At 41.4% G+C, this 24,423-nt stretch overlaps 1 protein-coding gene across 1 annotated transcript in view; it reads left to right on the top strand.

Moving 5' to 3' along the window:
- Window positions 1–18,936, top strand: part of LOC102766211 (amine oxidase [flavin-containing] A) — a 52,324-nt gene extending 33,388 nt beyond the window's left edge. Inside the window, exons 6-15 of the mRNA XM_006755188.2 lie at window positions 771–912; window positions 4,054–4,203; window positions 4,493–4,652; window positions 5,532–5,628; window positions 9,455–9,508; window positions 12,280–12,337; window positions 13,584–13,681; window positions 15,551–15,662; window positions 15,856–15,912; window positions 16,614–18,936. Coding sequence (XP_006755251.1) covers window positions 771–912; window positions 4,054–4,203; window positions 4,493–4,652; window positions 5,532–5,628; window positions 9,455–9,508; window positions 12,280–12,337; window positions 13,584–13,681; window positions 15,551–15,662; window positions 15,856–15,912; window positions 16,614–16,760 — 1,075 coding nt within the window. The 3' untranslated portion in view covers window positions 16,761–18,936. The remainder of the gene's footprint in view (window positions 1–770; window positions 913–4,053; window positions 4,204–4,492; window positions 4,653–5,531; window positions 5,629–9,454; window positions 9,509–12,279; window positions 12,338–13,583; window positions 13,682–15,550; window positions 15,663–15,855; window positions 15,913–16,613) is intronic.
- The last annotated feature ends 5,487 nt before the right edge of the window (window positions 18,937–24,423 follow it).

Raw genomic sequence — 24,423 nt, 5'->3', positions numbered from 1 at the left:
TCCAACCAGTAGCAACACTGAGGGCCCTTAGGGATTTCAGAGCAGGTTTGAACATAAAATGAACCTAAAACATAAGTAGAAAGTTAGGTGAATGAAGTAGAACTTTTTTAAATAAAAAGGTTCTGTGATTTGCAATAAAACAAGTACTAATGTTTTCAGATTATATAGGAGTACAGAAACAATTTGGAAAGATATTAAAGTAATTCCACAGAGATATAAAAATGTGAAACTAGAGGGACACTAGTATATTTAACAAATAGTATAAACTATATAATTTTTTCAGTAAAAATCTGTTATTACCCAGGTTACTTACAGATTATTAAGTCACCATGTGGGCCTGCTATGTGATGGCACTGTACCAATCATTGAGGAAGGGTGGTGAATTTGTCAAACAAGGCCCCTACCCTCTTTTAGCAGGAGACTGGCAGTATGGAAAAAGTTACATAGTGCTAGGAGAGTGTAACAGTGAACTTGAAATGTTAGAGAATAAAGGAGAACAGATATCCTTAGTTATCCTTGAGAAGCATATTGATCCTTTAGACTCCACTGGGATTAGCATATTTAGAGTTAACCCATAATTCCTAAAAATAAGGGGAAAGTTTATTTTTCTGAAGAGTTAAAATATGCATTCCTTCATATATTGAATTCATGATTGTTTTTTATAGCCATAGAAATGTTTTGTAACCATACTGCACTGTGTTTTAAAACCATGATATCCTGTGAAGCATATCTGTATTTACCTCTAATATCTGCTCTTGTTCTGTGACCAGGACAGCTAGGCGGTTTGCATCTCTCTTTGTGAACATCAATGTGACCTCTGAGCCTCACGAGGTGTCTGCCCTGTGGTTCTTGTGGTATGTGAAGCAATGTGGTGGCACTACTCGGATATTCTCGGTTACCAATGGAGGCCAGGTATGGAGTGTTCTTTTGCAAATATAACTTAATTTGAGAGTTTTGCCCTCACCCAGATCAATCTATAATAATAAACGTGTAATATGCTAATTAGACCAGATGTCCTTCCAGTCGAAGCTGGGGCTGTGAGGGAAGCCTGGGTCCCGGTGCTGGAGGGAAGCCAGTGCCGGCAGCCGGGGGAAGGAAGGCCTACACTTGCACAAATTTCGTGCATCGGGCCTCTAGTGTCTTAATAATTGCTTCTACATTTTGAATACAAATAACTAGAAGCTTGAAATAATCCCAAAAATATATTCTGAAAACAAAATTTCTCACTCTTTTTCTTATTCCTGAAAATAAATTTACAGCTTAAGAATTTTCATTTTGAATTAATTAGGTCTTGGGGATTAACTTTTTTCCTTTTGGAGGTAGGTAAAATTAGGCTATTTATGTAAGGGGGAGCTAAATTACTGTAATAACTAATTTCTAAAAATTTATAGTACAGCTGTCCCCCCCAATCCACGGTTTTTCTCTTAGTGATTTCAGTTAGCTGCAGTTAATTGCAGTCCGAAAATATTACATGGAAAATTCCAGAAATAACCAACTAATAAATTTAAATTGTGCAGTGTTCTAAGAAGCAAGGTGCAATTTCACATCCTCCTACTGTATCCTGCCTGGGACTTGAACTGTCCTTTTGTCTAGGGTCTCCACACTGTAGAGCAGTGATGGCGAACCTTTTGAGCTCGGCGTGTCAGCATTTTGAAAAACCCTAACTTAACTGGTGCCGTGTCACATATAGAAATTTTTTTTATCTTTGCAACCATAGTAAAACAAAGACTTATATTTTTGATACTTATTTTATATATGTAAATGCCATTTAACAAAGAAAAATCAACCAAAAAAATGAGTTCACGTGTCAGAGGTTCGCCATCACTGCTATAGATGCTCCCTGCCTGTTGATCACTTAGTAGCCACCTCATCTGCTGTGGTATCACAATATTTTTGTTCAAATAACCTTATTTTACTTAGTAATGGTTCCAAAGTGCAAGAGTACTGATGCTGGCAATTCATATATGCCAAAGTCACAAAGGGTGTATATATATATGTGTAGGAAAAACATAGTATATATATGGTTTGGTTCCATCTTTGGTTTCAGGCATCTGTGGGTCTTAGAACATACCCCACACAGACAAGGAGGGGATTACTGTACTTGTAAAATTATTGTACTTAAAGTCATCTTAGCTCCAGACATAAAGCTTTTGTGTCCCATTCTGTATCTTATTATTTCATGTTAACTGTTATAGAATGGAAGTGACTGTTCTTCTAATTTTCATAGGGATTATGGACACTCATTCAATAGCAAATTCTACATTTTAGATTCTAAAATTCTACTGCCAACTAGAATTTGCCTGGCTCCATACCACTTACATTATGGACTCCTTTTGCTGATTGGCTGGACTCACAGCAAACTAGTAGTGAGGCCAGAATCCTAATTCCCCAGTTTTTCAGCCTCTGAGATTGTTTCAAGGTTCTCCCTTATCCAAAGAAAATGGGTCTCTCCTTCCTAGGAATGTTATGCCGCAATGGGATGAGTTTAAATTAAGAACAGTTTACTTCTAACTTTGCTCTGTTCCATAGTGCAAGGTTTAGAGTCTCTGCTAAGTGCATTATTCATCTCCTTAGGAAATATTCAGAAGCCCCCAAGTTGTTCTTGTGGCCCCAAGAGTTATTGTCCATTTGACCCTTAGCTTTAGCAAATGCAAGACAGTTGCATTTTTGTGTGTCTTTACTTATGGGCAGAAATAACACATTACTCCTATAAACCTATATTTTACTTTCTGGGATATCTTAATTCAGAGGAGCCAAGAAACTTCTAGCCAAATGCTACACAACTTTTTGGAAAGCACAGTTCATATTATGATTCTCAAACAATTATCATAATATGTTTACAGTATAAAGAACTTAGATTTATTATTTAATAATTTAATTCAACCAATAGTAGACATGGAGAGGTAGGCAGTGAACAAGTTGAAAATAGTCTATGGTCTTTTCATTTCTACAATAGTAAAATTCAAAGCAAGTCTTAGAAAACAGAGGTCAAATTATAAATTAAATGGTCCCAGTTTCTTGAGGAAAGACAGATCATGAATTTAGATCTGAACTACGATGGGCAAATTTTTATAAAGAACTTTAGTGGTGTCATTTAAACAATAGCTGATTATAAAAGCATAAAAATCACGGTGTGGCTGCTCATGCAAAGTTTTGTAGAGGAGCATGAATGAGGTATCTAACTGTCAGATGTTGGGCCAACCCTCAGTCTACCTACATGTATTTCTACCTACATGTACACTTAGGGAATCTTCTAAAGATAGTCCCCTGCTTCTTAGAAAATGCATTGTATTAAGGACCTATCTTCTTAGATTAAGCTGGCACCATATCCATGGTGAATATAGCAGATCGCAGTGAGGCAGAGCATTTACAGGGCTGCTCAAGGGAACTTCTTAACAATGTCTGGAGGAACAGACAGGTGCTTAGCTTTCACCTTTCTGCCCCTGCATGGAAACTTCCAGACATTTTTGCAAGCAGTTACTCAATATCTGAGATTTAGATGCTTAGAATGTCATTGGGTGATGACCAGATGATTTACAAGAGCACTCTGAGCCTGTTCTCTGGGAGAACATTTTAATCTGCCTGGACAACCCTTGGCTAGAGCTTTGAGAAACCAAAGGGTGTTAGAAACTGTATCCCCATTTCAATAAATCTAGAAAAAAATACTATTTTTTAAATAAAAGAACCCATATCACTTGGGAGAAGCATAGCACGTCTCAAGGTTCCCTCCATGCACTGCACTCTCGGGCATTGGAAGCCCACAGACTTGTTGATATTTGCATTCAGTCAAGGGACCACTGGTGTGAGGGGACATTTCTTTTGATTCTGTGACTTTATAAACTAGTATCTGCTTTTCATTGCCAGAAACTGCAGAGCATGATAATAGAGGTCTCTTGCTAGACTTTGCCTCTGACCTAATGAATTCTTCCAACATTTAAATGTACAGAGGGTGAAGGTATGGCTTCTGGTTTACTGAAAGTTTTCTAATCAGTGGCAAACAGGATATTCCTTCCTTGGGTTTTTATAAAGTGTCCTGTCTGCCTTCTCCTATAGGAACGGAAGTTTGTAGGTGGCTCTGGTCAAGTGAGCGAACGGATAATGGAGCGCCTCGGGGGCAGAGTGAAGTTAAGTCAGCCTGTCACCTTTGTTGACCAGTCAGGTGACAACATCATCATACAGACGTTGAATAATGAAATTTATCAGGTAATGCAGTCTAGTCAAAAGGAGCATATATTAAATAGGCCTTATGTCTTCTGTAACTTCTAACCAAATATAATCCCAGCAGTGGCATAATTAAAGCTGGCATGTTTCCTACTCAGTCTCTTTCAAATGACCAGCCTTGGTTGACCTGCCTTTGTTGTTTTTCTGTTACAGTAACCTCATTTTGTATGCTGTTACTGCTCAGTATTATTCAAAATGATAAATACGTTTCACGCCCTCTGCAATATTCTGACTTCCATTTGAGGTGTTATTTTGTGTTTGTGTCTTTTAGTGCAAATACGTTATTAGTGCCATCCCTCCGACTCTGACGAGCAAGATTCACTTTACTCCAGAGCTGCCATGTGAGAGAAACCAGTTAGTGCAGCGTCTTCCAATGGGAGCTATTATTAAGTGTATGATGTATTACAAGGAAGCCTTTTGGAAGAAGAAGGGTAGGCTGCATTTATTCATTTTTAAATTGTATTAAGTGAAGAAACTGTTTTTTTTAAGGAACATTATACTTAACACTAAATAGAAAAAAAAGCTAAGTGGTTTCAAACTGATAGAGAAAGGAGCAGAAATCCCAGTTTGTTAATTTCCTCATAACACAAAATGACCCCAAGAACACTTGCTGGCAGTGAAAGAGAAGGAAGAGATCCCTCTAGTTGCATGGCCACCATTACCCTGGCTCCTGGCATATGTCCTCCCACTTACTCTTCATGACCAGAGTGAGACAAAGGGACATCATGGGAAAAGCACTGCTTTGAAATCTCACTTTCCTAGGCTTCCCTTGCTTACTAGCTGTGTGGCCTGTGGTGTGACACTTCACCTCTCTTAGCATCAGTCTCTTTATGTAAAATGCTAACAATGAAACCTACTGTCAGATTATTGTGAAGATTAAATGAGGCAGGTTCTGGACAGATATGGTGGCTAATGTTGATAAGCCTTCTGCTCATACTCAAAGGATTCTTTACTGCCACTTCTTCCATGAGTTCATTGGGGTAATTCACTCTAACACACCTCTGTCTCTCCCTATGTATTCCAGGGTTCCAAGATCATCTTAAAATTTTAGTCATGCATTTATCATACATAACCTTTATGTAAAGGCCATCAAGATGCATTATTTTCTATGTGTCTGGTGAACAGACATATTGTATAGTCAAGTGTGTGTATTTGATAGGAAATAGGTTATAGGGTTGGGGCAAAGCCCAAGAGTTTAAGCTTTGCTTTTCCCTTAGCAAAATAGTTTATATATATGTATATATATAAATTTCTCCTTGATTCTCTGGTGAGGTGAGTCTCAATAGCCTATTGATTTTCTTCTGGTTAAGACTACTGCGGCTGTATGATCATCGAAGATGAGGAGGCTCCAATTTCAATAACCCTGGATGACACCAAGCCAGATGGATCACTGCCTTCTATCATGGGGTAAGTTATAGCTGGGTGTTCATTTTTCAAATGGTGTTGGTGTACTGTTGTGGACACTGGCAGAGCATATTGTTTTGGAATTGAGCTCAAGCAATGATAAATAACCCTACAGAAATATATCATATTTCCATGTATTAAAATGTTTGAGTAATATTTTGTATTTAGCACAAGAACACTGGGAAGCTTTACACAAATTGACACCATTTGAATTTGTGCCCATATAATTTTTCCTCCATAAAACATATATTGGGGGCAGTGGAAGACACAACAAAATAGGAGGTATGGTAAATAGCCCTGCCTAGAGATAGAATGTCTACAACCATTCTGGAATGAGAGCTGTTTTATCCTGTAAAATCTTCTAAAGTTAGGGTTTCTGGGATTTCTCCATTTCTCCATTGCAAGCATTGCTACATAGAAACTATTAACATGTTCATTGTTTCCCTGGGATATAAAATGGATGTCTAATTAGAAAGTGCAGTTTGAAGCAGAGCCAGACCTCAAGTAGATGGCAATTTTCCTAGTAGATCACACCATGGCTGTCCTTCACCAAGGATGGTCCAGGGAGAAGTTCTGTGTCTGGAAGAGGAGAGCTCTACTCCTCTCCTCCCAATCCCATACACCACTGCTCTGCCCTTTCGGGTTCAGAAAGGGAAGGGGATTGCCATAGACCACTAAGGAGTGCCACAGTCTCCCAGTTGCCATGTCTTTTAGCCCTCTTCAAAGCTATACAAAGAAGAAGGCTATTTATTCTACCACATGACAACAAAAGAAAACAGCTCACATAGCAGTCAAGTGACTTTTAGGGACCAGTGATTTTCCCCTTTACCACTGGGAGAGGTGAGCTCCTGCATATTGCATCTTTTTTTTTTTTTTTTTTTTTTTTTTTTTTTTCTCTTGGCTGGCGCCGTAAATGAGCTCCCAGGGCCCAAACAGGGCCTGGCGCTCCGGTGGTTACAGGGTGCCCTTGGCTCTCAGAATCCCCAGGAAGTACGTGGCCACCAGCCCCAGCTGCTCCTGGTAGCGCCGCTCGGTCTCCAGCAGCTCCCGGGCGGTGCAGGCGCGTTTCCGCTCCCAACGGGCACGCTGCTCTTGCACCGGGCAGCGGGCCCTGGGGCCCGGGTTCTCCATGCCTCGCTGACCGGTGGAAATTTCCGGCCACAGCCCGCGGAGATTCAAATGCCAACCGCTCGGGGGCGGGGCAGCGTGGAGGACCATATTGCATCTTTGAAGGGAAATGACAAAAACAAAAGGAGCCAGACCCATGATCCAAGGGACTTAGAGAGCAGGCTCGGCTACCAGACTGCCAACAAAACATTTCGTAGTTCTCTGGCTGTAAAATATAAGAAACAGCATCAGCCTCTCTCAGAACAGCAGGTGCTCACAACGTAATAACCATAGTAACAATACATCTTCAGATTGTGCAGTTTGGCATCACCTTCTATATGCCAAAGGAAAGCAGGAGGTAGACGTAGAGATTTTAGGAGACTCAATCAAGATTAGTCCACTTGTGGATGGAAGAACATTGGTCTTCTTCTTGCCCTGGGAGTTAGATATTGTAGCATCTGCTCTTCTGGGCTTTCTTAAGCTTTATTAACAAGGTACAGGGTCCTCAAACTTTTTAAACAGGGGGCCAGTTCACTGTCCCTCAGACCGGTGGAGGGCCGGACTATACTTTAAAAAAAAACTATGAACAAATTTCTATGCACACTGCACATATCTTATTTTGAAGTAAAAAAACAAAACGGGAACAAATACAATATTTGTATTTGCTTGTGGCCCGCGGGCCGTAGTTTGAGGACCCCTGAACAAGGACATGTATAGCAGAAGCTGACAGTTCCCAGATGGTAATGGGGTTATTTAGGCAGTTTCTAAAACGTTTTATCTGGACTATTGCCTCCACCCTGTTCTTACCTTGAAACTATATTGCCTCCACCCTGCTCTTTGCTCTGGGCAAGGAAAGCCTTGAAGATAGGAGTATTCATTGCCCCTTATTGTGTTTGTGATCATTAGCGCCTTTTGGAAAGGAGAAAGGAACTTGTACTTTAGAACTGTGTAATGTTCCCAACCCAAAGCCATGTGTTTGATTTCCTCAATAAAGCGCCAAAGAGAAGTGTAAAGGAGAGTTGTCCATACAGAAGTAATCAAAGTGGTTATTTCATTCTCAATCTGAGATTCAACAGAAATAACCAACACCAACTGCCCTTTAAAAAAGAAACTATAAAGCACCCAAAATTTAAACAGTTTTTTCAGCTAAATGATTTCATTTTTCATCAGATATTGGTGATTTTCACTGAAATAATTACATAAGTCTAAAATTATAGATTCCTGCAGACTTAAAATTTAACTAAAATCATTACTACCAAGACAGAATATAAAGTGTTAAGTCAAGCAAAATTATGATTATATCCCATAAAGTGCAATAGTTAAAATTTCCTAAACAGTCTACAACTTCTTCTAAAATACTATTCTCTGGATTAACACAAATATGTTTTTGTATCTTTGCTTCCCAGAATGATCTCAAATAATAGCTCTAAATGAATTGCCAATCAGATTGAGAAACAATTTAATTAGGGGGTGAGGGAGAGGGCAAAATACTTGTTTTTAGCCCTTCCATTTTAAGTCCTGATCTATTTGTCTTTTTGTCTAGAACAAAATACAATTTTAAACCTTTTAAAATGGAGATATAATATCATTGTCCCTTAACTCATTTGGATTTTTTAAAAAAATTATTTTCTACTAATAGTATAACTAGGGATTTCTTGTCACCATTCAATTCTTTTAAATATACATGCTATTAGTTATATCAGTATAATAAATAGAATCTGTTTGGTTAAAGGGAAACAAACAGATTGTAACTGAATTTTACCAAGTTACTAAATTGGGAGAATGTGCTAGGTGAGTTTCCCAGGAAGCCAACTCAGAGAAGGAGATTTGGGTGCAGGAGGTGTGTTGGGAAGTGCCCTGGGGCTTTCTACCTGTGGGGAAGGGAAGGAATCTGCATCAGGCAGAGGGAGAGACTGTTGTTTTTTTATTTTGTTTTATTGCTTAAAGTATTACAAAGAGTATTACATATGTCTCCTTTCCCCTCCCCCCACTTGACATTCCCCTGGCCTCCCCTACCCCCCAGAGTCTTATGTCCATTGGTTATGCTTATATGCATGCATACAAGTCCTTCGGTTGTCTAATGTTGACAACCAGTGGAGGCCTAAGCCATCCCACTGTGAGCTCTGGAGCTGGAAGACCCTTCAGCGGTGTCCTGCACTGAGGCAAGGGGATGGGCCTTGGTACCCACTGCACTCCCAAGCTAGTCATTCTGGGGAGAGGCAGGGGATCTTGAGGCAGGCAGTTTTCTGCTGCAGAGTGGAATCAGCTGTGAGCTGCAGGCATTGGGTGCTTGGTCCTGAAGAGGAATCTGGGTGACCCACCCTGGCATCCAGTAAAAAAACTTATTTACATTTATTTTTCCAGCTTTTATAAAGTATTCAGCAGAAGGCAATAGTTACTACCAGGATAATAATTTAATGCAACATTAATTTTTCTGTCATTTGATTTCCTACTGTATGCCAAAAACTGCAAGACTTTCAGGGTAAATATTAAATAGGACACCACCTGTCATTTAGAAGCCCACAGCTAGCAGGAGGGGTTTTGGATACAGAGGCAGACTGAAGACAGCATGGCATTTGTTCTAGTAGAGATAAATATGAGGAGGATGTGGGAGATTTCGTTAATTCTGAGTATTTGGAGGCAAGAACACTGCAAAAACAAGAGGCAACTCTTAAGATAAACCATTCTCACCTAATTGTTCAAATGTAACCTCTCTTTCCAGCTTCATTCTTGCTCGAAAAGCTATCCACCTCGCTAAACTCCAAAAAGACCAAAGGTAAGATTTTACTTCTCAAATATATGCAGCAGGTTAGCTTTATGTGCTTTGTGTGCTAACAATATCATAGCATTATGGAAAACAATAATTCACTAATATTCTCAAAATCTTAATAAATCAACCTCTTGTATTTTGCTACAGTGCCTCAACACAGTCTTTACCCATAAGCGTATATTAATTTAGTTTGCATATTTGTGTTGACTTTACAGTAGTTAAGAAGTCAGGGTTTTCCTGTAAGACAGATGGAGAAAACTCACTCAATAGAGAAAGAGTTATGGGCCCAGTGATGGGGAATGATTTGGCGTAGGCACATCTAGCTTATCACAAAGCCAGGAATGGCATCTAATGCATACTTTCTTTCATTATGCCATACTAAGCTTGACATTTTCGTTTGGATTTCCTGCTTCCCCTCTTTGTTAATAGTAAAATAAACATCAGTCTGAGTGTAGACATTTGGCTATGATTCCAAATGGTATCTGAACTTCTCAAAAGTTTTTATATGACAAAACCTTTGTAAGTCTGAATATGGCATTGACTAGAGCAACAGTTCAAGAACCCACCGTATCAAAATCTTCCTAGAATGTTTGATGTTGTGTGTATGCCTGCACACACACAACTCATACACACGAATATTACACAGCAATAAAAAAGAATAAAATCTTGCCATTTGTGACAACATGGATGGACCTAAAGGCTATTATGCTAAGTAGAATAAGTCACACAGAGAAAGACAAATACCATGTGCTTTCCCTTATATGTGAAATCTAAAACAAACAAAACCAAACACACTCATAGGAACAGAGGACAAAGGGGTGGTTGCCAGAGGGAAGGATTGCAGTGGGATGGATAAAAAGGGGAAGGGGAATATAGTCACTAATATTGTGATAAGTTTACATGATGACAGATAATTACTAGAATTAGTGAGGTGATCACATTGTATGGTATAAAAATTTCAAATCACTACATTGTACACCTGAAACTAATATAACCAATGTAAGATTATATAATAACTATACTTACATTTTAAAAAATGTTTGGAAAATATATTTTTTTGAGGATGATAGATTATGATTTGGTAGGTTAGAGGTGGGGCCAGATTATTTTTTAACAAGCTTTTCAAGTAATTGCTGTGAGCAGCCAGATTTAGAAACCAGTGGGTAAATTCAACTGCAAAGTGATTTACATAGTGAACTCTGTTGGCCATCATTAAAATATGTTCTCTCATTTTTAGAGCCCAACTAAACAGTCAGTGCATTGCTCCAACATCCTTGTAGTACATACTTTTCCAAAAATTTTTAATTTTAATGGGAGCAAGGAATGGGGAAGATAATTTCCTGATATATTTGTCTGAATTCATTCTTGACTCAACTAATAATATGAAATACAGTAAACAATGACTCACATTCCTATTATAACTGATTTATCACTCAAGAATGAAAAATTAGAGGCAATGTAGGTTAATTAGATTTTAGGTTTCACTCTGTTTTAATATTTTTTTAATATTTTTTATTGATTTCAGAGAGGAAGGAAGAGGGAGAGAGAGATAGAAACATCAATGATGAGAGAGAATCATTGATCGGCTGCCTCCTGCACACCTCCCCACTGAGGATCGAGCCCCCAATCCGAGCATGTTTCCCTTGACCAGAATCAAACCCGGGACCCTTCTGTCTGCAGGCTGATGCTCTATCCACTGAGCCAAACCAGCTAGGGCTGTTTTAATAAAGATTTTATTATATGTCCCAAAAATAAGTTAAACCTCATTAAGTTTTTCAGGATGATCAATACTTTTGCTTTCTAATCGACTCAGAATGTTGGCATTATTCCTTGTAACCTCATATGAAGTACGTAAGTATCAGTCATCTATATCTACATCATAGAGGGTACCATTCTAGGCTGAAGATGGATTTTTTTAAATACATTTTTATTGAGCACTTACTACAGGTGGGATACTCAGGAGAGTTGAACCTCAGCCCTGTCATTAATTAGCCGAGTGATGTGGAACAACTCTCTTCAGTGCACTGAGCCCCAACCTTCTCATCTCTAAAATAAGGGGCTTGGATTAGACCAGTGGTTCTCAACCTTCTGGCCCTTTAAATACAGTTCCTCATGTCGTGACCCAACCATAACATTATTTTTGTTGCTACTTCATCACTGTCATGTTGCTACTGTGATGAATTGTCATGTAAATACCTGATATGCAGGATGGTCTTAGGCGACCCTGTGAAAGAGGTCTAGCAGGACCAAAGGGGTCGCGACCCACAGGTTCAGAACTGCTGGATTAGACAGAGAGAGACAGAGCATAGTAGGTTTTTTTAAAAAATATTTTTACTGATTTCAGAGAGGACGGGAGAAGGAGAGAAAGATAGAAACATCAGTGAGAGAGAATCACTGATCAGCTGCCTCCTGCACGCCTCCTACTGGGGTTCAAGCCCACAACTCAGGCATATGCCCTGACTGTGATCTCTTGATTCATGAGTGGAAGCTCAACCACTGAACCATACCAGGCAAGAGGGTAGTAGTTTTGAGAGCACTTCCAATTCTGCCTTTCCTTTGTGATTAGTACAAACAGCTCCTTAAAGGGAAAACAAACATTTCCTGCCTGTTCTGGACTTAAATAGCCACCTAATGTTGTATAACATCACCTCAGAACTGGCATTGTCTCTCCCTTAAAACCTTCCGTGGTAAAATGCTGGCAAGAGCCCTGGAACTAACAGTGTTTATTCTATGCCCATAAGCTATTACTTGCTTAACATTTTGGTTCTTTTTTATAGAAAGAAAATAATCTGTGAGTTGTACTCCAAAGTGCTGGGAAGTGAGGAAGCTTTACACGTAAGAACACCCAGCTTTAATACCTAGCAGGTGGTTCTCGGTTTGCTCCAATGAATAAGCAAAGCAGATTCATGTTTTCTGACAGTCTTATGGAGAGAGTATAAAGGGATATGCTCACTGGAGGAGTAACTGCAGCAATGACAGAGGTCATTAAAAGCTGCTGTCAGGGGCAAGCAGTTTCTGATGTAGTCATGCCTTGGAGCAGTGGTCAGCAAACTGCAGCTCGCGAGCCACATGCGGCTTTTTGGCCCCTTGAATGTGGCTCTTCCACAAAATACAGACCTCGCGAGCCGCAGTTTGCCGACCACTGCCTTGGAGTATTTAAATGTTCACTGAATAATTGGCAACCAATTGTAGTCAGAGCCTGGAGCTGCAGGTATTATCTCCAGGGTAGATCAGATCAGTTCCCAGAACTGAGGGCCTGTATATTATTATATACCGCAGTATATACTTGACAGTGTAACTGAATGTAGACTCTGCTCAGGTCAAAGTCATGCTAATTTGTTTTCCCATTTGTAGACTCAGTTCATAGTTCATTTTGGAATTTCAGTGCTTTCAATCCACCACTGAAAGCAAGTATGAGCATGTAATTCTTTCTGAAAATCCTAGCAGATAGTTTAGGGCTCTTTTAGGAGATTATCTCTGAACTGTTCAAATAATAAATTTGCAGAAGGTGTTAGGAAAATCATAGGAGGTTCTCTTATGTCCCTTGAGAAACGTCTTCATCTTTAATCCTCCCCTTTTTATCAGAATTCCTATCATTCACTTTTCTAGCTTAGAGAAGTGTTCCAAAAAAGTATTTCTCAGACACTGTTTATCTTCTACCTTCTCCATCCACCTTTTTTTTCCCCCCAGCAGTAATGCGCTGGTGGAGGGGGAAGCATCCATCTGTTCTATTTAGAGAATTTAGAGATTTGAGCAAACTTTTCCAGGGCCTGATTATTGATGGGATTTCCTGTAGACTTAGGTATAGAGTTCAGAATCTGCCTGGAGATGTCCTGTGCCCAGCTATTGAAATGCTTCATGTCTCCCCTAGAGGTTGAGAAAGTCAAAAGTATACATGGTACCTCACAAAAGACCATTACTTGGTTCTGTCATGTTTCCCTTAATGTGCTAGAAAAACAGGTCCACCTTTTTAAAAAATGTAAACTTTTTGTTCAAGTAAAATACACAAGAGCCTTCATTGTTGACTGATAGAATTTCAGCTTTCTCTTTCCTTTGGAATTTTCTTCCCATTGAACTTCAGCCAGTTCATTATGAAGAAAAGAATTGGTGCGAAGAACAGTACTCTGGAGGCTGCTACACCGCCTACTTTCCTCCTGGCATTATGACTCGATATGGAAGGTATTACCCACACACTATATCAATTAATACAAGACATACACTAAACTTACAATATAAGCAAAGTTCAACAGGAATTTTAGAAATAGGAGTCAGCATTCCTATTTCTAATGTCTTAAGTAGTCAATTTGTATATTTCTAGATGCCCATAGAAAAACAAGTATGTTGGTACAATGAAACAATAGCTGTCAGCACATAGAACAATAGCAGAATACTGGTGAGGATTTCACATGGCAGCAGTACATGTGAGAATTCTGCAAGTTGCAGTGTCTTCCAAGAGGCCTTCTTGAGCTCAATTAGGCATTTAGTCACACATGACCCCTCCAGGTTCCTGGGCACCAGTCTACATAGAAGGACGTGGGCTAAACATGTCTTGTCACAGACATATTCATCTTCAGGGGAAGGAATCCCCATTGTACACAGCTAAGGTGTGAAGAGGTGATAGCCACCCAAGGTGGAGGAGTCCATCTTGGCTTAGAAGCCCCATAGGAGTCATTGTCTCAACCTCATAGACATGGTGTTCAGGGTCCCTGCAAGGGGCACCACACTCAATGAAGCTCAAAATGATAGCCTCCTGCGAGGTATTTACAATCCATGCCCGTCTTCCCAGCCCAGATGCAATTTATCATTGTAGGGCAGTATTGCCTGATAACATAGATGGCATTATGCCTTCATCAGGTTTTTAAAGGAACAGAGCTAGAAAGTTAACTGAAGGTCACATTTGTCACGAGGAAGAAGAATTTATTAATCCTTTCCTTACATGAGATTATTATTTGTGGTTTTTTTATTATTAATTGAATCAAATACTCGTTGGTAGTGATAGCAGGATTGAGTAACTGGAGTGGTTCTGAAGTCTATAAGATGGGACTAGGATCAGCAAGAGATGAAGCAAAAGATTCCTAAGCTGGAAAAAGGTATGGCAGTAGGTTGAGGTGAAGGCCTTTGGGATATAAATGGGCAGCTTGGGAGATTTTCTGAAAGTGGCTGCAGACATGGTAGGAGTCAAAGCCAACAAGGTCGGAGAGGAGAGTTGTCCATTCAACCCTGCCCTTCCGTGGTTCTCTTTGGCAAGACCTCTGTAAGAGAAGGCCCACTACCCTGCCCTCAGCCAATCTACAGATAAATTCATAGACACTAACTGTATAGTGTGTCTATGAGTGTCTTTTTTTTTAAGGAGACATACATATAATCCCTCAGGTCTTTTTTTTAAGTGTTTTTATTGGGAGAAGGAGAGAGAGAGAATCAGTGATCAGCTGCCTCCTGCATGCCCCACACTGGGGATGGAGCCTGCAACCTGGGCATATGCCCTGATTGGGAATCGAACCATGACCTCCTGGTTCATAGGTCGATGCTCAACCACTGAGCCACACCGGCCGGGCTCCCCTCAGGTCTTTTCTTTGCCAGAAATCATTTAACCTTCCTGTCTTCCTACTCTCCAGTATAGTTATTCCTGACAACCTGGCAGTGCCTACATGGTTGGGGTGTGCCAGCAGATGTGATCCCTTGCAGAATCCACCCCTTTGGAAAGATGGTGTAGAGAGCAGAATGGACTACAGACATAAAACATACAGCAAATCTGACTGGGTTTAATGCATATTCTTAGATTCCAATTTTGAATGGCTAGGAAAAGGTCAACGTCGCCTCTAGTGATTGATGATCTGACAGCCTGATTCTCTCTGGCTTGAAAGTTTAGACCCTTGGGTGCAGGCCCAGGAAATAAGGGAGAGCCTTTCACCTTTGGCTGAGTCACATGGAACTTTTTGAAACAATTTGAGTTACCCTGTCTTCTCTGGGATAAATGAGGGCAGCAATTGACTCATTCATCCTCAGTGCCTTCTCAGGTAACTGTGTGACCTCTCTGTTCCCTTGAAGGATAATTCGAGAACCAGTAGACAGAATTCATTTTGCTGGAACGGAGACAGCCACACATTGGAGCGGGTACATGGAAGGAGCTGTTGAAGCTGGAGAGCGAGCAGCTAGATCGGTAAGGGAGCCTCCCTCCTGAGTCCAGCAGTGTTTTTGGCATCTGGCCTTTCTGGATCTTGACACTGATAAATCTGTATGTCTACTTCTCTGCCCCTTACTCCACTCAGGGGGCTCATCGGTGGCCAGGAGGGCCTTGAATTTGTCAACACTAGAAAACCTCATTTCACAATACCATTGCCACTTTCTTTCAGATCTTGAATGCTCTGGGAAAAGAGACAAATCAAGACATCGAAGAGCCTGAGTCAGAGGTAAGTTTGGCAGCTTCATCACCAGAGACTAGTGCAGGGGTGGGCAACCTTTTTGTGAGTGCGTGCCAGAACCAGCAAAATCCCTGACTCACAATCCTTCTGCGTGCCAACCCTAACTTTTTGAGAACATGTTACGCCTACTTGATATCCCTTAAGGTGTACGTATGTGAAGAACCTTGAAAAAATAATAAAATTCATTCGAGCGACAAAAACACAGCATATGATGATGAAAAAATACATTTATTTTTATTGAAACCAAAACACTGGTCGGATCTAGGAAGGCAGGGAGAGTTAAGGCATAGGCATAGAAATTGCTCTTCACCTCTCTCGTCAATCCATGTCTATGGTCTTTAAGATAACTTGTTATGTAAAATTATTTATTTATCTAAGATGCACCTACACTGAATTTATCTTTAAAAAAAGTTGATATTAAGGAAAAAATTGTAAGTGGAAGATTATAAGAGAGGGTTTCGTGTGCCAGCAAAAGTTACTGGCATGCCACGTTTGGCACGCGTGCCAGGGGTTGCCCACCCCTGGACTAGTGACTACATGAAAAACATGTATCTTTCACCTTCTAGCGTCTGGTGTAATTGTAGGTGCCACTCTCCAAAGCATATTCATGCACTAATTTTACACATTTGTTTTGCCCCTCTTTGTTAGTACAGAAGTCTTCTGCTAATGAACTGTGTTCTTTCATCTAGGATGTCCCAGCTGTTGAAATCACACACACCTTCTGGGAAAGAAACCTCCCCTCTGTGCCAGGCCTGCTCAAGCTCATTGGGTTTTCCACATCCATGTCTGCCCTGTGTTTTGTGGTGTACAAGTGCAGGCTGCTAGACCGGTCCTGAAGCACACTCGCTGCTTACCCGTTCCCAGTACCATCAGGAGGGAAATGTTAACAAATTAATGGCTGTGTCTCATTAGACTATTGTTAAGTGCACTGAATGTTAAACCTTAGTTTAGTCTGTGTTAAAGTAAAAACAACTTATAGAATCCCACCTAATAACCAGTGGAGAGCATGCTCCATCTTGTTTGTGTAGATTAATTCATGTTGATAGGTGTGTTAGATCTTGTAATCAGTCTCTTAGTTTCGAGTTAAAGTGCTCATCAGGAACAACTTCTGTGACCTGTTTTTCTCCCTTTAACATAAAATGCCTGGTAATTGCAGAAATGAAACAGTTAACTTTCTGTAGAGGTTGTGACTGATCTTTTCAGTCCTTAGGAAATGTGAGGCATAGGTCCAGAGCCCACTTAGTATGAAGGAATAGGACATGAACGCAGTGGAGGTAGACCAGTGGTTGCGGGGATACATTTTGTGGGTTGTTGCCTCAGGAATCTTCTGACCACTTCTAATTCCTGCAGAGTTTCTAGACATCTAGCCTCAGTCTTAGCTTGCCTGTATATTTTCCTATTTTTCTGCTTAAAGAGGAGAGTGTTTACCAAGGCATAATGATTAAATTGACTTTCTGTGACTTTTGTGCAGCTCTCCAGGTGAGCAGAGCGAACTAGTGACAGGGTTGTCCTCATGAGGCATCCCTGAATAGCTCTGCATGAAGCATCTTTTCTTCCTGGAAGGTGACTAGACATCACTTCACTCATCCTTGATGATAACATTCTCTACCAATTTCAAGAAAGCAGTATTTTTCTTTTTTTTTTTTTTTCTTTCAGGGAGACCCTGGCCCGTAGTGGCATATTTTTTTTTCTTTTTTCCTATGACCATAATAGAATTATAGATCTGTTAACTTAAATAGCTCTTTAACATAGTTAGCTTAGAGTAAGTATTAGCATGATAATTTCTCTCAAATACCTGAAATAGACATTAGAATTTTTGTTGTTATTTGTTAGACTATAAGATACAGAAAGGAAATCAGGGCTCTATTATACATTCACTTGCCTTAGGTATTAAATTTTATAAAAGGCATGAAATGGAGTGATTTCACATATGAAGACTAAGTTCTCTAAGGAGTAGTGTGGGCCCAGACTAGTGCCTACCTCTTGTCTTTCCCATTTAAAACCTGTCAAAACTGTAAAGCTTCTTCCAAAGGTTTCAGCCACAAGACACCTCTTTTCTTAGTATAAACATCTGGGGAAAATATCAACACACATGTGATCAAATTAAGCAGTTGAGAAGATTCAGTGAACTCAGGTACGCAAGTGCTGGATATACAGTAACACCCCATCCTGCACATCAGTGAAGGATAGCTGACACTCTTTTATGTGCCAAAAATTTTAAATAAAAATATCGAAGAACATACTTCCACACATTAAACAAGTTAGATTCAAGATATTTTTTATCAGGTCAGTTATATGCCTCAGTTATTTTATGCTTTTATTATAGTGTGATACCATTGTGTCACGTTTGTTTTATAGCTGTTGAGTCGACTGTTTCTTCTCCCATATTCAGCATTTTATTCTAAATTCTCGTTATCTCCTAACACTCCTTAACCTAATCTATTTTTTATTAAATGGGAATTAAAGACTGCCAAAGGAAACCAACCCAAGTTTATTACATAATTAACCTTATCATAAGTCCAAAATTAAGTAATGGCCCTGGTGTGAGGAGTTAAGGTATTTGTTTTGCCTATCCTAAGGGCAAAGAGCAGGGTTTTTATGCTGCTCTTTGCCTTTCATTTGAAAAGTGTTTTAGCTGATTTAGGAGACTAGAGAAAATAGTCAGTTCAGGCAGCTGATAGGGGGTTGCCCTGTTAAGGCGTCTGTTTCACAGTTCTGAAGACTTGAGTTGGCCTTACTCCATTGTAAGATCAATAATTAGATTTTAAAAGTTATCCTTTTTGTCATAACCGTTAAATAAGTATTTATACTACACTGAAGAAAAGTATTGCAAGATCATAAACTACATTTTGTTTGGTTGTGAACTTGATGTCTAATGTCCTGTCTGAAATGTGTCCCATTGCTACCTGTGGGGCTATGCATATGTGTGTGTGGGTTTTTTTTTGCAACTGAAATATGCTTTTGCCTGTATGGTACTGTTTCATTTCTTAATAAAGTGCACTACCACTCTGACTCAGACCTGGCTTCTCTATTTAGTGGATAGTCCCAAGATTAAATGGCTTCTTATGGCAGGAGGTTACAATGAGGCATTGTCCGTGGATAATGGGTTTAAAAAAGCCACTTTGTATTGATTACAACTTCTCATAGTTTGGTTTTCTCTCATGTTTTATCTAGGTTTCCTGGGGGCTGATTAAATTTTAGAATATTGTCTGCCTGGGCTAGAATCAGTCAGTGTAGAGCAGCGGTTCTCAACCTGTGGGTCGTGACCCTTTGGGGGCTGAGCGACCCTTTCACAGGGGTCACCTAAGACCATCGGAAAACACATATATAATTCCATATTGTTTTGTGATTAATCACAATGCTTTAATTATGTTCAATTTGTAACCATGAAAATACATCCTGCATATCAGATATTTACATGACGATTCATAACCGTAGCCACATTACAGTCATGAAGTAGCAACGAAAATAATTTTATGGTTGGGTCACAACATGAGGAATTATATTAAACGGTCGCGGCATTAGGAAAGTTGAGAACCACTGGTGTAGAGTCTGATAGAAACTTTCTCACCTAATTAACTCATAACAATTTAGTTCTCTGTCTAAATTTCCCCATCTGGAAAAGGGTGAGTTGTACTTGACTTCTAATGATTCTTCTAATGGCAGCATCGTGTGATTCATGTATTTGTTGCTTACCAGTATCTATAGTCGACTATGCAAGTCACTCTGCCTTTCTGTATCTTGGTTCACTCCTTTGTCTTAGGTTTCCTGGTAATAGACTCTGAGCTACAGAGTCAGGGCAGAAAGTTTATTGAGGACAACTGCCAAGTACAGGGACGAGGAAGGCAGAATTGGACAGGAGTTGACCTTCAAAATGGTTGCAACTGAGGCCTCAGCAGATCCTAAGGAGGAGCTGGGAAGGCCCTTCAGAATGATCCCCACTGAGGCTAGGGGGTCTGGCCTCCACATCCCTTCCTTAGCCATCCTCTGGGGGGGTGGGGGGTGCTACTTTGGGTGAGGAATGCAGCTGTGAACTGAGATCAGCTTGTATTCCTAGCAGCTGGGGACCCAGGGAGAGGCTCCCACAGCATCCACTTTACTGGCTGTGAGAACGTATGTTGCCCTTTCTCATGTAAAGGATGTTGTGGACTTGAGCTTTGGGTTTTATACATAGAATGGAGCTATCTCCCTGAAACTGTCCCTGTTAGGTAAGGTAATTGCTTTTAGTTTTTTTTTAATTTAAATTCTTTATTGTTGAAAGTATTACATGTGTCTCCTTCCCCCCCTCCCCACTGACTTCTCCCCTGCCATTCCCACCCCCATATTCATGCCCTCACCCCCTGGTGTCTGTGTCCATTGGTTATGCTTATATGCATGCACACAGGTCCTTTGGTTGCTCTCTCCCCCTTACCCCCTCCCTCCCCTGCCTTCCCTCTGAGGTTTGACAGTCTGATGGATGCTTCTCTGTTTCTGGTTCTGTTTTTGTTCATCAGGTTATGTTGTTCATTATATTCCACAAATGAGTGAGATCATGTGATATATCTGTCTCTGACTGATTTATTTCGCTCAGCATAATGCTCTCCAGGTCCATCCATGCTGTTGCAAATAGTAAGAGTTTTTTCTTTTTTACAGTAAGGTAATTGCTTTTAAAAGGTTGTATTTCTGGGGCTCTGGGTAGGGAAGGGAGGGAGTGGTGGCGCGGGGCTACGGGGGTCTCTTTGCCAGACATTTCTGCCCCCTCCCCCTGCCCCGCTTTGTCCCAGCCCTGAGTGCACACCAGAAGGGGGAGAGAATGTTCTGGGCTGGGACACACCCCGGACGGAGGACACAAACTGGAGGAAGCAAGAAATGTCACCAAGAACCCAGGGCGTTTTCTTCCAGTTCCCCAGCAGGGCCGGTCCGGCTGGACACTCCCTCCTTAGCGCCCACTCAGACCCCGCAGTCCCAGGGCTTACAGCCTGACCCCTTGCCCTGGACCAGTGGTTCTCAACCTTCCTGATGCCGCCACCCTTTAATACAGTTTCTCATGGTGTGGTGCCCCCCAATTTCATTGTTACAAATGGAACATAAAGCATGGTGATTCGTCACAAAAACAATATGTAATGATATATGTGTTTTCCGATGGTCTTCGGCGACCCCTGTGAGAGGGTCGTTCGACCCCGAAAGGGGTCGCGACCCACGGGTTGAGAACCGCTACCCTGGACGCTTGCATGCTCCCTCTCCAGATGGCTGCTTCAGCCTCCACTTTGGGGAAGGCTCACTCTACTTCCCTGGGGCGCCCTCCTCAGCGCTATGGCAGAGTTTGTGCCCCTCCTGGGACCTTTGAAGACGACAAACTTCTGAGTGGAAAGAATCAAGAGGAGCCGGTCCAGAGCAGCAAATCTTTCCTCACCTCCAGGCCTGCCCCAGCCCATGGGGGTGGAGTTGCTGTTGCCCCAAGGCCTTTGCTCTCACAGGGTGAGTGAGGGTCAGGAACTCACCTTAGTGCAGGGTGGTGAAGTCCATGATGCCAGGAACAGCCCTGACCAGCCGCACCCACCGCCATCCACTTCTGCTCAGCAAATAAGGGAAGAGGCTCCCTGCGGGCCTTGGTGCAGCAGATGCCGAAGGCTGCCCAGAGCTGCTCCCTTGCCCCTCCCTGGCCTGGCTGGGCAGGAGGAGCCCAGTTCACTTCTCAGGACCTGGAATGCCAGCAGAGCCCACAGCTGCAGCTGCCTCCTGGAGCCTCTTTGTTCAGTTTGCTGTTGTGGTTCCTCCCTCACTTGGGGGTGGGGGCGAACAGGAAATGAAATGTTGCCATGCTCCTAATCATTCCCCATTGCCCCCCAAGCCTTCAAGCTGCTGATGGCAAGGGCCAGCAGCTTCCAGCCCTGCTCAGAAGCAAGTTCACATTCTCTTCTGGGCAAGGAGGAGCGGCAGATGCCCCTTCCTCAGGCCTCCCTTGCTCACTGACCCATTTCGAGGGCATCTGGGGGTCAAAACACTAGATTGCTTCAATTGGTGTATAACTAGCATTCCTGATCACACCAAAGACCGAGATTTCTCGCATCAAGGAAGAGGTGGGCCTCACCCCAACCTGCACCTCTTCTCTGGCCCTCAAACCAGTGATGATAAAGGTTTGGAGAGACAGAGGACTAGAAGGGGAACATGTAATTTGCTCCATGGAGAAATCAGTAGCTTCAGCTGGTCCTGCCACCGATATTTATTTAGCATGTACTATGTGCCAAGCATGGCCTCTGCCTCAGTTTGTCACGGCTGTCAAAAAAGATTCTTGCCAGTGTGAGGCTTGAGGGAACTTAGAATTCCTTCAAGGTGTAGAGCAGGCCACTCAAGCAAGACTCCACTCTGTGCATACATGACTCATACAAGACATTTATTTATACTCCTGTATAGCCACTCCTCAGTGGGAACCATCTTTGCCTATTCAATGGGCCTCAGAGGTTTTCTAAGAACCACCAAGATCCGTAGGTGAAACTGTGGCACAGTGGAGTGGTGTGGGCGTATGCTTGGGTGGTGGGGTGGGAGCAAGAAAAAGAGAAGGGGAATGGCTGGGGAGGGGGTTGCTTAAATGTCCACAGAGCAACATGATGAGACATTTGATGGGTTGCTATCACCAAAATAAATAGGACACACCTGAACTTGCCCTTATCTAGTTGATGGGAACATGAAGTAATTTGGGTTGTAGCAAACAAGCATTCACTCTTATTCATTGACCTTTTAGAAGAGAGGCAGAAAGAAGGTACTTTTACATTTTTGTGGGCGGTGATTGCCCTGTATTTTACAATCATTCAACAAACACTGAGCACCTACTATGTACTGGCAGGTACCACTGAGATTCAGCAGTGAAAAGACAGAATTTACCTCATGTAACACATAATCTACTGTAGATACCAAGTAACAAATTTGTTTAGACTCTGGCCAGTGCTGTCACAGATATAAAATACTATGAATGCAGGGGAAGTTTCTAGAAGGACATGAGATTTAGGAGGTTTCTTGGATCTGTCCTCAGACCTCTGTAAGTCACTGTGTAGTAAGTTGGTAAGGACACTGCATAGGGCAGAGGAAGGAAATAAAAAGTGAGATGGTGTCTTGATCCATTTGGGCTGATATTAACAAAATGCCATAAACTCCAGCAGATTTGGTGTCTGGTAAGGGCCCAGTTTCTGGTTCATGGACTTCTAGCTTCCATCACACGATGGAAGGGGCAGGGGATCTCTGTGGGGGTCTCTGTTATAAGGGCACTGATCCCATTCATGAAGGCTCCACCCTCATCCCTTAATCACCCCCCAAAGGCCCCACCTCTTAATACAGAGGTTCTCAACCTGTGGGTCGCGACCCCTTTGACGGTCAAACGACCCTTACACAGGGGTCGCCTAAGACCATCCTGCATATCAGATATTTACATTATGATTCATAACAGTAGTAACATGACAGTTATGAAGTAGCAACAAAAATAATTTTATGGTTGGGTCACAACATGAGGAACTGTATTTAAATGGCCAGAAGGTTGAGAGCCACTGTCTTAATACCATCAACTTTGGGGTTAGAATTTCAACATACAAATTTGTGGCGAGGGACACAAACATTCAGATCATATCAGATGGCATGGCTAAATGTTACAGAAAATCACAAGCATCATCAGTCAGTTCTGAATGTTAAATGCCATTTGCTCCATTGACCTTTGTTCACCCCTTTAGTCTCCTATTGTTCCTGTTCTATTTAGCCCTTCCTTCCCAGCCTTTTGAGAGTTATCAACTGAGACTATCTCCCTGCCTCTTGTGCCAAGGAGCCGCCTAAATTTGTTTTAAAAGAGCGCCATCTTCTGGCCAAACACTGTTGTTTCCTTATGACGGAAATCCTAAAGTATTCAAGTCCCTTTCATCCTTGAGGGAAGGAAATGAAGAGGTATCACCTCCACCCAGAATTTCCTCCAAACACATTTGCCTGTCCTTACTTTCCAGTCGCAACATAAATAAAAACCTTAATATCTAATATCCACAGATTTTCCTCTGCCCTAATCTCCCAGGAAGATTTTTGTTGTTGTTAGAACTGCTTGGTTCCTCACTTCTGTTGCATCCAGCTGGGTGATGGGTGAGGGGGTGATCTGACATGCTCAGTCTATTACAGTGATGGCAAACCTATGACATGCGTGTCACAGGTGACACGCGAACTCATTTTTGGGGTTGATTTTTCTTTGTTAAATGGCATTTAAATATATAAAATAAATATCAAAAATATAAATCTTTGTTTTACTATGGTTGCAAAGATCAAAAAATGTCTATATGTGACACGGCACCAGAGTTAAGTTAGGGTTTTTCAAAATGCTGACACGCCGAGCTCAAAAGGTTCGCCATCACTGGCCTATGGAGACAGAAAGTTAGGAGGATTTTAGGCAAGTTTGGCTAGGAGGCATGTGGTACAATAAAGGTCTACACTACTCTAAACTTTGGGCGTCAAAATTGTATTTCTTTTATTTTATTATTTTATTTATTATTATTA

The sequence above is a fragment of the Myotis davidii genome, unplaced genomic scaffold, assembly GCF_000327345.1.
Source record: "Myotis davidii unplaced genomic scaffold, ASM32734v1 scaffold1673, whole genome shotgun sequence".
Taxonomy (NCBI): domain Eukaryota; kingdom Metazoa; phylum Chordata; class Mammalia; order Chiroptera; family Vespertilionidae; genus Myotis; species Myotis davidii.
The sequence above is the reverse complement of the archived record's forward strand: the minus strand, read 5'-3'. Positions and strand labels throughout refer to the sequence as shown.